The sequence below is a fragment of the Chiloscyllium plagiosum genome, unplaced genomic scaffold, assembly GCF_037043375.1.
Source record: "Chiloscyllium plagiosum isolate Xiang-an unplaced genomic scaffold, Cpla_swu_hap1 HiC_scaffold_24, whole genome shotgun sequence".
In the NCBI taxonomy this organism is placed as follows: domain Eukaryota; kingdom Metazoa; phylum Chordata; class Chondrichthyes; order Orectolobiformes; family Hemiscylliidae; genus Chiloscyllium; species Chiloscyllium plagiosum.
The window spans coordinates 1,305,172-1,322,290 of NW_028270162.1; the positions used below are offsets into that span (position 1 = coordinate 1,305,172).

At 41.8% G+C, this 17,119-nt stretch overlaps 1 protein-coding gene across 2 annotated transcripts in view; it reads right to left on the reverse strand.

The window, feature by feature from the left end:
* The window catches only part of dnah10 (dynein axonemal heavy chain 10), a 380,504-nt gene that overhangs the window by 350,103 nt on the left and 13,282 nt on the right, over positions 1 to 17,119 (reverse strand). For both annotated transcript variants that reach the window (XM_087999811.1, XM_087999812.1), the window contains exons 4-6: positions 12,830 to 12,938; positions 10,677 to 10,792; positions 3,903 to 4,122 (exon numbers count right to left, since the gene is read on the reverse strand). In XM_087999811.1, the coding sequence (XP_087855937.1) occupies positions 3,903 to 4,122; positions 10,677 to 10,792; positions 12,830 to 12,938 (445 nt within the window). The remainder of the gene's footprint in view (positions 1 to 3,902; positions 4,123 to 10,676; positions 10,793 to 12,829; positions 12,939 to 17,119) is intronic.

Here is a 17,119-nt window from a genome sequence, read left to right on the forward strand (position 1 = left end):
ACAACAGTTACATGGGAACACCCACCCCCTGCAAGTTCCCCACACATAATTCTGACCTTTTTTCAGTGCCACAGGATGAAAATCCTGGAACTCCTTTCTAACTGCATTGTGGGTTTACCTACACCACATGGACTTACAGCACTTCACCATCACTTTCACATGAACATTAGAGATGGGCACTAAATGTGGGCCAGCTAATGATCCTCAGAGACTGTGAACACATTTAAAAAAAAGGACCTGCAAGGTGGGTTAATGTTTGACTAAGTAACAATGCAAAGTCCCCCCCGCCCACCTTGATATACTTCAGCCATGTTTTCAAAGTTACTGTATAAAAATAAGCCATTCAGATCTGGAACACCCAGCATAAGCTGACTTTAAGCCTGCCAAAGTGTTACACATAGGTGTGTTTAGTTCCACTCATTTTTTCCCATGGTTACTACAAAGCAAGACTTGATGTGATATATTCCCAAAAATTCTCAAAAGTACATGCAGCTGAAAAAATAATTGCAGCAACACTAAAACAATGTAACATGACCAAATATTAAGGAACAAATTTAGTCAACATAATGTTGATCTTTCCCAGTGATTGACAAACCAACAGAGAATAGCCCTCAGTTCCTGAACATATGCCAGATGCTACTGAGTACTAGATCTGCACTCACCTGAGGCCCAAGATCACCAAGTGACTCCAGGACAAAGGTAAGTGAGAGCAGGACAGGGACTACAGGGTGAGGGTCAGAAGAGGGAGACGGGGAGCATAAGAGAAAATATAGGGAGTGGTGCCTTCTTGAACTGCTACAGTCCTTGGGTTGTATATAGATCCACAATGCCATTAGGAAGGAAATTCCAGGATTTTGACCCAGCAACATAGAAGGAACAGTGATATATTTCAAATCAAATAGTGAGTTGCTTGGAGGGGAACTTATTGGTGGCAGTGTTCCCATCTGTCTACTGCCCTTGTCCGTCTAGGTGGAAAGTGCTGTCTAAGAATCTTTGGTGAATTTCTGCAGTACATTTTGTCAATAGTACACACTACTACAACTGAGCATCAGTGGTGGAGGGAATGGATGTTTGTGGATGTGGCACCAATCAGGGCTGCTTTGTCCGGGATGGTGGAAGTTTCTGGTCAGTGGTAACCCCGAAGGATGTTGATAGTAGTGATTCAGCGATGGTAATGCCATTGGATGTTAAGGAGCACTGGTTAGATTGTCTCTATTTGAAGGTGGTCATGGACTGATACCTGTGTTTGTTTTTATTCATTCATGAGACATGGACATTGTCAGCTGGACCAGCATTAATTGTCTGTTCCTATTTGTCCTTGAGAAGATGGTGGTGATCTGCCTTCTTGAACAGCTCCAGTTCACATTCTGTAGGTTGACTTACAATGTCATTAGGGAGGGAATTCCACAATTTTGACCCAGTGACAGTGAAGACACAGTAATATATTTCCAAATCTGAAGAGTGGCAACTGGGTCCGGTGCAGGTGGCGGTGCAGGTGTCATTGGTCGCCTGGCATGGGACTCATATTAGAAGCGGCAGAACGAAGATGAACTTTCTTTCAGCTTTGTCTTTTTCTTTTTATTCTTGAAGTATTTGAACGGTACTGGATTGTGGCGAAAGTTTAAGCTTTTCACTGTATTTTACTGTGTTGTTCATTGTAGAGTACAAGTGACATTAAATCATAAATTATCATTCAAGTCAGTATAGTGAGTGGCTTGGAGGGGAATTTGCAGGTGGTGCTGTTCCAATGTTTCTGCTGCCCCTATCTTTCTAGATGGAGTGGGCACGGGTTTAAAAGACACGATCTTAAGGATCTTTGGTGATTTTTGCAGTGTATCTTGTAGATAGTACACACTGCTGCTACTGAGCATCAGTGGTGGTGGGAGTGGATGTTTGTGCATGTTGTACCAATCAAGCGGGCTGATTTGTCCTGGATGATGTTGAGCTCCTTGAGTGTTGTTGGAACAGGCAAGTGGTAGTATTTCATCAAACTCCTGACTTGTGACTTGTAGATGATGGACTGGCTTTTTGGAGTCTGGATGTGAGTTATTCACTGCAGTATTCTTAGCCTTTGACCTGCTCTTATGGCCACCATGTATGTGATGAGTCCAGTTGAGCTTCTGATCAATGGAAACCTCAAGGATATTGATAGTGGGGGATTCAGTGATGATAGCATCATTGAATGTCATGGGGCAGTGGTTACATTGTGTTTTATTTAAGATGGTCATTGCCTGGCAGTTGTGTGGCACCAATGCTGCTTGTCACTTGTCAGCCCAAACCTGGACATTGTCCAGATCGTATTGTATTTGAACATGGACTGCTTCAGTACCCAAGGATCCACAAACAGTGCTAATTATAGTATGATAATTGGCAAAGATCCCCACTTCTGACCTTATTATGGAGGGAAGATAGATGCCAATACTGCTGCTTTACTGGAACACCTTGCTTAGGGATGCGGAAACTTCAAGAATGCAAGACTTCAGTACACAATTGCCAGAATTGTCAGGATCCATAACCGTTGCAGTATCCAGTGCCTTCAACTGTTACTTCATATCACATGGAGTGAATCAAACTGGCTGAACATTGGCATCTGTAATACTGGGTACAACTGGAGGAGGCCAAGACCATCTACCCAGCACTTCTGGCTAAAGATTGCTATTAATGCTTTAACCTTGCTTTTCTACTGATGTGCTGGGTTTTCCCATCATTGTGGAGGCAGATATTTGTGGAGCCTCAACCTCCAATGAGTTGTTAATTGTCCATCACAATTCATGCCTGATGTGGCAAGATTGCAGAGCTTAGACATGATCCATTGGTTGTGGGATCACTTAGCTCCACTTGTCACATATGCTGATAGTCAAACAAGTATTCCTGTTTTCAACCCTCACCCGGTTGACATCTTATTTTTAGGTAAGCCTGGTGCTGGTCCTGGACTCTTTATTGACCCAAGGTTGATGGTAATGGGGTGGGCTATATGCTAGGCCATGAGGTTGCAGATTGTATTGCAATGGAATTCTGCGGCTAGCATCCTGTGAGAATAGCCTGTACAAAACGTACAGCCAATGCAGCAATGGGTGCAGCTGAACCATTATTATAGAAACAGGGTGGCATGGTGGGTCAGTGGTTAGCACTGCTGCCTCACAATGCCAGGGGCCCGGGTTCAATTCCAGCCTCGAGCGACTGTCTGTGTGGAATTTGCACATTCTCCCCGTGTCTGCTTTGGTTTCCTCCCACTATCCAGAAGATGTGCAGGTTAGGTGAATTGGCCATGCTAAATTGCCCATAGTGTTCAGGGTTGTGTAGGCTAGATGCATTAGTCAGGGGTAAATATAGGATAGGGGAATGGGTCTGGGTCAGTTACTCTTCGGAGGGTTGTTATGGACTTGTTGGAGCAAAGAACCTGTTTCCAAACTGTAGGGATTCTATGATTATAGAACTATCAAAGAAAACTTCTGAGATCACAGGGAGACCCCAGGACATCATTCACTGAGGTCTCAACGAAAGTTTACAATTGAACATGTATGACAATGGAACAATGTGCAGGGAAGAAATTTTATCACTCAATTTGCTCATAGTTAAGCCCACCCCATCCCCCAGTTTTGGGCAGAATAGCAGGACAAGGTCACATTCCAGTTCACAGGAAGCAACAGCTCACTTATGGGATTGATCTCATCACTGAACCAAAGGAAATATCCGACTCAGTCCAAATTATATTCCAAAACCCTCTCTCACAGCATTCTTTCCTTTCCACTCACACCATGTCTTACAGGTCTAACGTGACACTTTCATTTCACTTTAACAACAGCAATCTGTTGAATTTCAAAAATATAACATCAGACTTAATGTCATACATCCTGAATATGAATATACATCTGGAGTAGCATTTAACAATAAATACTGACCCTCAACCTGTTGAATAGTTCTCTGAACCTGATTTGAGAACTTCTGTATGGTTATTAAGAACTCATCTCTGACGAACTGAATATTTCGTGAATCCACTCCTGCTCTTGACTCCGGTAGACTGCCTTTCTCATGTTGATATGCCATTGCACTCAAAAAGCGGGATGAACCTTGTTTCAAATCAATACTTTTATGGTGATATGTCAAAAGTGGTATGAAGACCTAGAAACATTAAATGAAACTTGTATAATTTTAAAACTTAGATCCAGCAGCATCTGTAGCATTAAACCTCAAAAGATTTTTGTTTCAAAAGTTGTTTACGTTTATAAAGGGCATGAAAGTCACAGGTTAAAAAAAATCTCATTGGCTAAATGCAAACCTATTAAATTTCTGCTTCTCAGAATATGGATTAAGGAATAGAGAGTTGTATATTCAAGGTTGCAGGTGACATTAATTTAAGAGAACAGCAAGTGGCGTAAATGGGAGCAGAAAGTTACTCAGAGACAAAGGCGGACTAAGTGAGTAGGTAGAATAAGGACAAATAGAGTTCAGTGTAGGGAAATGTGAGGCCAGCCATATAGGATTGTAGAAAGACAAATTTGAACATGTTCTTAATAGTCAGAGGCTGGAAGCTGTTCAGGTGTTGTTGGGCTTCCAAGTACCTTATGGGAATCATCAACATTGCTGTGAGCCAAAAGTCACAAATAGACCAGACCAGCGAGACAGCCGATTTCCCTCCCTGTAGGCAACAGTGAATCAGATGGTTTTTTATAACAATCTAGCAGTTTCATGGTTACCATTACTGATGCCAACATTTTATCCAAACTTCACTTAGAACATAGAACAGTACAAGTATCATCTGAGCAGCAGGAGAGTCGATGTTTCAAGCATAAGGTCTTCATCAGGGCCTGACGAAGAGCTTATGCTCAAAATGTCGACTCTCCTACTCCTCGGATTCTGCTTGACTGGCTGTGCTTTTCCAGCACCACACTCTTCAACTCTGATCTTCACCAGCTGTGGTCCTCATTTTCTCACAGAATAGTATAGCGCAGTACAGGCCCTTCAGCCCTTGATGCTGTGCTGGCCTTTTATTCTACTCTAAGATCAAACTAACCTAATACCCTTCATTTTACTGTCATCCACGTCATATCACAGAATCATAGAATTGTTACAGAAAGAGACTGTTCGGTCTATCTTGCCCAGACTGCTTCTATCCCCTCATGCCAATTTCCTGCCTTTTCTTCATATCCTTGCAGGCTATTTCTATCCAAATAATCATTGATTGCCTCAATTAATTACAGGCAGTGCATTCTGTACCCTAACTACTTGCTGAAATAAAAATACTAGGAGGGTGGCATAATTCAGAAAGCCTGTTGGAAAGCAACATTTATTGCTGAATGCCAACACAGAGCCACTACTTGTGGTGTATATAGGTTAGTCCCAGAGTGGGGTCTGCATTATCTTTCTTTGCTTTACACCCATAAGTACACACCAGGCCCCAGCAATTTCTTCACCTCCTCCCTCAGTTTTCTGGGATAGGACTCATCAGGTCCTAGGGTCTTGTCTACCTTAGTGCTTTCTAATGCTCTTCCTTTTTTTATCTTGACGTGCCCTGGAAAAACAACACACCTTTCCTGAGACTCACATCCATCATGCCCCTCTTCTTATTTGTTAAGGGCTTCACCCACTTCCTCAATGCTCCATGCATAAATTCCCTCCTTTGTCCTTGAGTGTATCTACTCTTTCCCTAGCTACCTTTTTACTCCTTATATATGTAAAAAACACCTTGGGAATTTCCTTAATCCTGTTTCCAGAGGCATTTCACAACTCCTTATAGACCCTCCTAACTCCTTGTTTGAGATATTTCTTGTTATTCTTTGAGGGCTCTGTCCGCCATCAATTTCCGAAACTTTATGTATGACTCCTTTTCCTTTTGGACTTAGTCCTCAATTTCTCTTCTCATCCAAAGTTCCCAAATCTTGTCATCCTTATCCTTCATTTCCATTTCAGTACTTACTCTAATCAACTGACCATTAAAGGATTCCCTCATGCAAGATGTGGATCTACCCTTGAAGTGCCAATCCCAATCTACATTCCTCAATTTCTGCCTAATATTCTGGCAGTTAACTTTCCCCTAATGTAATATTTTCAGCCGAGGACTACTGTTGTCCTTATCCATAAGTAATTGAAAACTTACAAAACTGCGCTCACTGTTCCCGAAATGTTCCCCCACTGAAATTTTGAACACCTGGCTAGGCGGTTCCCCCACACTAGGTCTATTATGGCCTATTCTCTCGTTGGACTACTTACAATTTTTTTAAAATAAAAATGTCCTGGACACACTTTAAAAAAAAATTCCCTCTATCCAAGCCCCGGGCTAAGTGAGTTCCAGTCACAGAGTCATAGTCATAGTGATGGCAACATGGAAACTGACCTTTCAGTCCAACTCACCCATGCTGACCAGATATCCTAAATTAATCTAGTCTCATTTGTCAGCATTTGGCTCATATCCCTCTAAACCCTTCCTATTCATATACCTACCAAGATTCCTTTTAAATGTTGCAATTGCACAACCCTCCACCACCACCTCTGGCAGCTCATTCCATCATCTGAGTGAAAATATTGCCCCTTAGGTCCATTTTAAATCTTTCCCCTCTGACATCAAACCTATGCCTTCTAGTTTTGTACTCCTCCCACTCCAGGGAAAAGACCTTGTCTATTTATCCTATTCATGCCCTTCACGATTTTATAAACCTCTATAAGGTCACCCCTCAGCCTCTGATGCTCTAGGGAAAATAGCCCCATCCTCTCCCTACAGCTCAAGCCATCCACCCCGACAGCATCCTTGTAAATCTTTTCTGAACCCTTTCAAGTTTCACAACACTCTTCCTATAGCAAGGAGACCAGAATTGAATGCAGTATTCCAAAAGTGGCCTAACCAATATCCTGTACAGTCACAACATGACTTCCCAACCCCTGTACTCAATGCTCTGACCAATAAAAGCAAGCATACTAAATGCCTTCACCCACAACAATTCTGATGTTTTTGCATTTTCTATTATCTATCCAAATATCTCTTCCTCTCATCCACTGACTATTGGTAACCTATAGTGCAATCAAAGTGTTTGCACCCTTCCTATTCCTGAGATCTACCTATATTGTCTCAATGGATGAGCCTTCCAAAGTTGTCCTCCCTCAGTATCGCTGTGATGTTCTCTGAGAACTGCACTGAGAACAACCTAGCTCTCAATGCTGGCAAAACCAAGGAACTCATTATTGACTTTTGGCGGGATGTTACTCATGTCCCTCTACACATTAAGAGCACAGGGGTGGAATGAGTGGAGAGTGTAAAGCTCCTGGGAGTGGTCATCCACAACAAGCTTTCTTGGACTCTTCATGTGAACATACTGGTTACAAATGCCCAATGACTAAATTTGGCATGACGACGAATACCCTTGCCAACTTTTATAGGTGTGCCATTGAGAGCATTCTGTCTGGATGTATCATTACCTGGTATGGGAACTGTGTCATTCAAGATCGGAGACAGTTACAGAGAATGGTGAACTTGGCCCAGACAATCACAAAGGCCAACCTCCCAGCTACATAATACATCTACCAGGCCCGCTGTCAAGGAAAGACTGCCAGCATTCACAAAGATCCATCCCACCCTGGCAATGTTTTGCTACAACCTCTACCATCGTGGAGAAGGTACAGAAGCCTGAACACACGCACCAGCCGGTTTCGAAACAGTTTCTACCCTACTGTTGTGAGAATACTGAATGGACTCACAAACTCTTAACACTCACCTATATCTGTGTTTTTGTATTTGCAGCTTATTTACTTTTCTGCCTGGCATTGCCCGTAAGACAAAGCTTTTCACTGTGCCTCGGTACACATGACAATAAATTCAATTCAATTCAATTATCAGCAGCTTCCCGTGTTTTTCACATCCCTCTCTTTCTCAGCTGAACATCTAAATCCTAGAACATTAAGCTTCCAGGCTTGTCCCTCTCTCAACCAAGTCTTTGTAATAGCTGGAATATCATAGTTATACTCATTAATCTAAGCTCTAAATTCATCTGCATCAACTGTCATACTCCTCACATTAAAACAAATACAGGGAAGACTTCACCTGATGAAGGAGCAGTGCTCCAAAAGCTTGAGATTTCAAATAGACCTGTTGGACTATAACCTGGTATTGTGTGACTTCTTACTTTGTCGAACCTCATCCAAAATGGGCACCTCCGCATCATGTTTTGTTTTGAAGAGAGAGGGTTGAGGACGGACCTGATAAAAGTATATAAGATGATGAGGGGCATGGATACGGTAAATGGAAAGCAGCTTTTCTCTTAGTTGATGGACCAATTAACAAGGAAGGTGAAAGGTAGATGGTTTAGATTTGAAGAAAAAAAATTTCACCCAGAGGGTGAGGGGAATCTGGAGTACACGGGCTAGGAGGGTAGTTGAGGAGTAAAACCTCACAACATTTGAAAAGCACTCGGATGACCAACTGAAATGTCACAACATTCAAGCCTGTGGACCAAGTGCAGGAAAGTGGGACTAGTGCAAATTTAAAGAAACTTTGGCAGTGCCATAATGTTTGCAATTTTCAGTCTGCTGGCACCTCACTTGAGTCCAGGGAAGACTGAAACATTATTACCTGTGCTCCTGCAATTTCTACCCTCACTTCTTTAAAAATTCTTGGATGCATCTCACTAGCACTGTTGCCTTGTCAGCCTTATATGCCAACAATCTATTCCTCTTCCTTATTAATTTTGTACAACTCCAGAGACAGTGTTTCCTCCTCTATCACCATGACCTGCGCAGCATCCTTCTCTTTTGCAAAGTTAGGTGCAAAGTATTCATTTAGTTCCTCAGCCATGCTCCCACCTCCACTTATGAATTATCATTATGGTCTCTAATTATTCCTATACCTCTTTTAACCAATCTCTTACTGTTTATATGCTACAGAAGACTTTAAGAATTCCTTTTATGTTAGCTGCTAGTCTATTCTCATAGTTCCACTTTGCCTCTCTTAACTGCTTTATCATATCCCTTTTGATTTTAGTTGATTTATTGTCGTCACATTTACCTAAGTACAGTGAAAGGTTTTGTTTTTTGTACAGTACAGGCTGATCAGACCATACAAAGATCATAGGGTGATTGAACAGAGCGAAAAATACAAAGTTACAGCTGTAAAGAAGTTGCACAAAAAGCAAGATCAACATTAGATTTGAAATTAGAGAGGTCCATTCAGAAGTCTAATAACAGCAAGGAAGAAGCTGTTCTTGAACCTGTTAGTACTTAAGTTTAAGCTTTTGTATCTTCTGCCTGACAGAAGAGGTTGAAAGAGATTATAACCCAGGTGGAAGGGATCTTTGATGACATTGGCTGCCTTTCTGCAGCAACAAGAAGTGTAGATGGAGTCAATGAATGGAAGTTTGGCTTGCTGGCTGGGCTGTGTTCATAACTTTCTGTAGTTTCCTATGATCCTGGGCACGCCATGATGCATCCAGATAGAATGTTTTCTATGGTGCATCTGCAAACATTGGTGAGGGTCTTTATGGTCATGCCAAAATTCCTTAGCCTCCTGGGGAAGAAAAGATATTGTTATCCCCTCTTGACCATTGCATTAACATGGAGGATCCAGGACAGATTGTTAGTAAACATCACTCCTAGGAACTTGACGCTCTCAACCATCTTCACCTTAGCTCCGTTGATGTAGATATGGGTGTGTTCTCTTGCTTCCTGAAGTTGATGATGAGCTCTTTAGTTTTGCTGTCACTGAGGGACATATTGTTATCTCCTTTGGTATTGGTATTCCTGTTGAATCTCAATTTTATTTTTTGCCTTACAACCTGTCATAAGCAGAATTGTTCTTTTTAATGATGATCTTTAATTCTTTGGCCAATCACTTTAAATCTGCAACTTTGGGTTCTTAATCTTCTGTAAATACGAACAGTTTTTTGGATAATTATCTCAAATACCCAGATACCTAGTCAAATAATGTAATCACTAATCCCAAGGTTGTGCTTCTCCTCAATAGATGCTATCTGACTTGCTGAGTATTTGTAACATTCACTGTTTTCATTTCATCATTTGCGTATTTTTATTTTATTAAATTTTTACTTGATTAATGGGTTGACACTTATTACAAATCTATTGTGTTTTATCAGTTGCTATGGTTGGAAAGATGTAACATATTCCAAAAACGTGAGCCAAGAACAATCACTGTTTTCATTTATTTGTGTACTATCATAGAGACTGCTAGTACATTTAAATAGATCTGAACTTTTGCCTAACCCTAAGTGCATAGCTCAGATTGCAAAGATGCAGGTGAGGGATTTTTAAAAAAATTTCCAGCAGAAGCCCAGACTTTTGAGATAGGTTGAGAAAATGAATTAAAGAGAGTAAATGTAGTATTTAAAGACATGAAAAATAAGCCATGAACTGCTCTGTGAAATATATGTTCCTTTGTTTTTATTATTAAAACTTTATTTGAACATGAGAAAGAATTGGTACACAGAATTATCTTTCCTGAAAATATTTTTTAGTGATTAAGTTGGTAAAGAAACAAACCCTGTAGCTGAATGTTTTACAATCAATTTAATTCTCAGGTTAAATTTTCCCATTATAAATGTTTACAGAAACAATTTATTGACATTGTAAATATTGAATTAAAAGACATTACAGAAAATAACACTTAAGCACACAAATATAAGTCATTGAATTTTCTTAATGACATGAAGTCTTATTCATGAATTTTATTTTCCTACCTGAGTTAGTATTTGATGTAACATCAACAGAGAATGTCCATTCAGCATTCCATGCTCCAACATATTGGGCATTAGTATATTAGTCTCCTTCATGTCATTGGGCTCAGTAATGGTCTCTACAAAAATATTTAAATACCATATCCATTCAAAATGTGATATTTTGTTCATTAAATAATGCTTATTATATGGCTCCTGGTGCAGTAATAGTTTCCCTACCCATGAGCTCTGGGTTCACGTCCCACCTGATCAGAGGTGCGCAGTAGATCTCTAATCATGCTGATTAGAAAATATCTATAATTTTTGTTAAGAACTACATCAAAAACATGATCCTTTGGATAAGATGTTAGACCGAGCGCTGTCTGCTCTCAGGTGCTCGCAAACAAAGCTTTTCACCATACTTAGGTACACGTGACAATAAATCAAATCAAATCAAAGCAAATTAATCAAATCAAATCAAATTCAGATTTAAAACAAGGTTCACTTAAAGAAAAATCCCAGACTGGTTGATGAATAATAACGCATCAACAAAGGTTAAGTACCTAATGTATATAAATCAGCACGATGTTAGAATCAATATTTTTGGAACTCGTTTCATTTAATTATTTTATTCTAAGTAATGTTCACTGAGCAATGAGAGATTTTACAGCTATGAAGCCAATAGTTACATACTGTATTCCAGGGCTGAATTTCAAATAACGATAATATGTTTGCCAAATCTTTGTGTTTGAAATTCTGGTGATGTTTGACAGCTTGATTAAATTATGAGGGCTATATATTTTCATAAACATCCCTCGCGATTCAGTGAGTAGTACATTTGCCTTTGGGTTGTGGTTCGACTCTCATTCCAGTGATTTTGGACACACAATCCAGACTTAGATTTTGCTGCAATACTGAGGTGGTGCTACACTGTCAAAATGTGATCCTTTAGATAAGATGTTAGACCGAGCTCTGTCACCTCTCAGTAGACGCAAACAATTCAAAGTTAAAAATTACACAACACCAGGTTATAGTCGAACAGGTTTAATTGGAAGCACACTAGCTTTCGGAGCGACGCTCCTTCATCAATCACCTGATGAAGGAGCGTCGCTCCGAAAGTTAGTGTGTTTCCAATTAAACCTGTTGGACTATAACCTGGTGTTGTGTGATTTTTAACTGTACACCCCAGTCCAACACCGGCATCTCCGAATCAATTCAAAGTTACTATTTTAAGAATGAACAAGGAAGTTCTCCCGTATCCTGGTCAACAGTTTGCCATAACCTACACCACTGAAACACATCATTTGGTCATCATCTTATTGCTGTCTGTGTGAAATTATCTACTGAGTTTCCTGCATTAAAAAATGATCTCATGTCATCTGTAGTTAATTTCACTTTAGCACATCTTGATTCTGTAAAAGCAAAAGCTTATTCTCCTTTGCTCCAAAGGAATGTGTGAGATACAAACACAACGATGCGAGCTCTCAGAGGCGATTCTTTGGAGGCCATGAAAAGGAACATCAAAAGTTTAAAAAGAGAGAGGGATATTACTACTTTCTATAATTGAACATTCTGAATAGTAATGCTAATCTGTTCTTTGTTATTGCAACTATTTAACATGCAGCTAACACAGTCACACAGCTGAAATGCCTGTAATCCATGGTAGACTGAGGGTAGAGATAAATAAGGAGGTAATCATCCCCTCAGCCCAAATCCACCACTCAGTGAGTTCAGGATTGAGCTGCATCTTAATTCCATCCACTTGTTGTAGCCTTAAACCCCTTTATACCATGGTCCAGCAAAAATCTATTGACTTAAAATAATTAATTAAGCTAGTATCATTCGAGTCATTGACATAGTTTGCAAATAGTTGAGTCGTCATAACTGATCTCTGTTGCACTCCACTTGTTAATTTGCCAAACTTAATAATAAAAATAAAGAATCATTTAAGATAAGAAAGAAATGCTAACACTGGTTCTCTCCACAGATCTTGCCTGTCCTGCAGTGTATTTCCAGAATTTACTGCTTCTAATTCAGATTTTGAGCATCTGCATTAATTTGCTTTGTTTTTGTTAATAAAATTTCAGCAATAGTTCTGTGATAATATATCCATGCTTCTGCTTTAGACCAGTATTAGTGCTCATAAGCCAAAGCAACAACTTTATAAGAATACCTACCTCTTCTATTCCTCAGAAAATAAAAAGCATCGTAATTCATAAACTCAGGTGGAACTTTCTCAAGAGAAACATGCAGCATCGTGCGTTCTATTAACCGGGTTACAATTTTCTGAAATGAAGGAAAAGCATGGGTTTGTACATTAACTACACATTAAAGGACACAGTTCTATATATTTTAATAAAACGTGCTTGTCAGTGAGCGTCAGTCATTAAACACACTCTTAGATATGTTTCTTACAATTGTAGCAGGAATTCACATTGATAATGAAGCATTTGATTTTGGATTAATATATGGCTAGATGTGGTCCTGACCCACACTGATCAGGAATAGGAGAAAGTGAGGACTGCAGATGCTGAAGATCAGAGTCAGGAGTGTGGTGCTGGAAAAGCATAGCAGGTCAGGCAGCATCCAAGGAGCAGGAGATTCATTTTTCACGCATAAACCCTTCATTAGGAATGAGGCTTGTGGGCCAGGGGCTGAGAGATAAATGGGAGGGGATGTGGCTGGGCAGGAAGGTAGCTGAGAATGCAATAGGTAGATGAAGGTGGGGGAGAAGGTGATATGTCGGAGGAGGGTGGGGCAGATAGACGGGAAAGACAATGGAAAGGTCAAGAGGATGGTGCCGAGTTGGAGGCTTGGGACTGTGATTAGGTGGGGGGAGGGGACAAGAGGAAACTGGTGAAATCCACATTAATCCCGTGTGGGTGCAGAGTCCCAAGGTGGAATATGAGGCATTCTTTCTCCAGGCATCGGGTGGTTAGGGTTTGGCAATAGAGGAGGCCCAGGACCTGCATGTCCTTGGTGGAGTGGGTGGGGGAGTTGAAGTGTTCAGCCATGGGGCGATGGGGTTTGTTGGTGCGGGTGTCCCAGAGATGTTCTCTGAAACGATCTGCAAGTTGGCGTCCTGTCCCCTATTGTAGAGGAGGCAAATCAGGTGCAAAAGATACAGTGGATGACCTTTGTGGAGGTACAGGTAAACTTCTGTCAGATGTGAAAGAATCCTTTGGGGCCTTGGACGGGGATGAGGGGGAAGGTGTGAGCACAGTTTTTGCACTTCCTGCGGTGGCAGGGGAAGGTGCCGGGAGTGGGGTGAGGGCTGGAGGGGGTTGTGGATTTGACAATGGATTCAAAGAAGGAATGGTCTCTCTGGAACACTGGTAGAAGTGGGGATGGAAATATATCCCTAATGGTGGGGTCTGTTTGTAGGTGGCAGAAATGGCGGAGGGTGATGCGACGTATATGGAGATTGGTGGGGTGGAAGGTGAGGACCAGAGGGGTTCTGTCCTTGTTGTATTGGGAGGGGTGGGGTTCAAGGGCAGAGGCATGGGAAGTGGAGGAGATGCACTGGAGTGGATCATCGACCACGTGGGAGAGGAAATTTCGGTCTTTGAAGAAGGAGGTCATCTGGGATTTTCTACGGTGGAATTGGTCATCCTGGGAACAGATACAGCAGAGGTCGAGGAATTAGGAATAAGAGATGGCGTTTTTGCAGAAGACAGGGTGGGAGGAAGTGTAGTCCAAGTCCAGCCACACCCCCTCCTATTCCACTAGCCTCATTCCTGATAAAGGGCTTATGCCCAAAACGTTGATTCTCCTGTTCCTTGGATGCTGCCTAACCTTTTCCAGCACCACACTCTCGACACTGATCAGGAATAGCCATGATGCTAACTTCAGTCAGCACAGGGGAAGTGCAACATTTGGCCACAGTGTTCCTAGCCCAGGAAAGTGGGAGATCACTAGTATTGGGAAAGAAAACTTCTGTTGCTTACTCTGTTCAATTGCAGTCTGAGCTGCACCACAGATATGGGTTAGAGATTTCAGTATCTGCATGACTGACTGGCAAAAAACTCAAACCCTGCCTTGATGCCCCCTTTATTATCTTAGAATCTGGTTGAAGCAGGTGCGGGCTGGAAATCAAACTTGCATCTTCCATCTGAGTTCGAACCTGAGTACAGTATAGTCATCCATCAATGTGAACTGTACTACACCAGAGACACCACCAATAAGCTAACGGGGAAATGGCTAAGCAGCCCAGCAAAGTCAAAGGTAACAAAGCTGGTGATGGGGTCAATAAAATATGTAGCTGGAAAAACACAGCAGGTCAGACAGCATCGGAAGAGCAGGAAAGTCAACGTTTCAGGTCAAGACCCTTCATCCCGACCTGAGACTTTGACTTCCTGCTTCTCTGATGCTGTCTGACCTGCTGTGATTTTCAAGCTACACATTTTTATCAACTCTGATTTCCAGCATCTGCAGTCCTTAATATCTCAAAGAGCTGGTGACGGTACAGAATATTCATACCCCTGGACATTTATCCTCTGGTTAGTTGAAAATAAAATTACCATAATAAAGAAATAATATTCTATTACACTTTTCCAAATAGTTGGAGGTGCACAATATTCCTGTGGCAACAGGCAGAGATCACAGTTTAAATTCATAATCAATATTTTGAGTGAATGTAATAACACTGCAAGTATTCAACAGTCTAGTACAATATTCGAAATATGCAGAGATAGCAGGTCAATCCATCCCAAAACATCCCCAAATCACTGTGGAAAATCAACTCACAAGGTCAACCAATCAGAGAAAAGTTGTCCCCATAAAGTGAGTGGATCTCCCATACCTTCTGTTGATAGGTTCTCTAGTAAAACTATCAGCAACAAAAATGGGAGAGAGAAAAAAAAATACTGTGACTGGAGGAGTATAATTTAATGTAATGTACCAGTATTGAGGACCAGGAATGGGTGAACTGAAGACTAAAATGTGGCAGCAGGAGGCCAAGGTCCAGGAGGGAGAGTGGAGATCTGCTTGGGAAGATAGAGGGAGACTGCAAGGGAACTGTGTGAGGGGAGACAGGGGAGCTACAAGAGGGAATGAGATGGCTGGAGAGAGGTGAGAGGATGTAAAGGGAGTGAGCTGGGAAATAGCAGCACACTGCAAGAGAGAGAAAAAAGAAAGAACCTGCAAAAAAAAATAAAGAACAGTTTTAAACCTGTTAACAAAGGAATACTCAGCTAATTGGGGGTTAGGAAAACTTGAAATCATTAGTGGAATGAATTGTTTGCAAATGAATATGATATCTCTTGCTTAAAGCAGCACATGTTCAGGAGCTATGGGGAAGAGAGTGGATGCTATTATGATGAACATTGTTTCAAGTTTTAAATTTCAATGCGAAATTGAGATCTAGGATGCAGAGGGTAATAAGCCAGGTTAAAATGTTTCAGTTGGGGGTTCCAAGATGGCGGCGAACCAGCAAGTCTGAGTCTACAGTGCTCCTCTCAAGACTTGGGTAAAGTGGGTCACCCACCCCCACCACACTCACCAAATCATTTATAATAGCTGTTTAATTTAATTAGTTGTTTAATATTAAATTTAAACAATCTAATCTTTAGTAAAAATGACTAAAGGGAAGGGAGCCCGCAGCTCTCAGCAAGCAGGAACCCCTCCCCCACCCTCTCCAGCTGCAGCTGAGGTGTCCACAGCCGCCCCGGGGGACTTACCTACAGTGACAAGCCTTGTGGAGATGATCTCCAAGCTGGACGCAAAGATCGACGCTTTCATCGAAGAATCCCAAAGTCGATGGGACTCACTCTCGGCCGCACTGCAAAAGCACGACCGAGACATCCAGGAAATCGAGCGCCGAGTCAGAGGGGCGGAGTTAAAGGCCGCGACCTCCGAAACTACAGCACAATCGGCCGTGGATCAGGTCCGGACTCTCGAACAGCGAGACCGGACCTTAGAGAATCATATTGATGACCTCGATAATCGAGGTCGCCGAAAAAATATTTGTTTGCTGGGCCTTCCCGAACGGGAAGAGGAAGGCCAGCTTACAGCATTCCTCGAGAAGTGGCTGCCACAGCTTTTAAATCTGGAAGCTGGATCAGGCCAGGTAAGGGTGGAATGGGCCTACCGGGTCGCAATACGCGGACTCGGCTCGAACCAGCGCCCGCGCCCGGTCCTGTTCCGGCTGCAGAGCTATAGGGAGAGGCAGATACTCCTAGAAGCCTCTAGAAATCTCGGAAAAGACCCCCAAGCTATGATCTATAAAGGATCCAAGATCATGTTATTCCAGGACTTTTCCCCAGCTCTGGTCCAAAAGAGGAAGGCATTCGACGAGGCGAAGAAGCGTTTAAGGGACTTAAATATTCAGTACTCCTTACGCTACTCAGCGACGCTACGCTTTAACCATGAAGGATCCGTGTGTAACTTCGGATCGCCAGAAAAGGCTAAGGAATTCTTGGACTCTCTTAGATAAACTGTAAGACATAATGGATGTTGGTTTGTCTTTC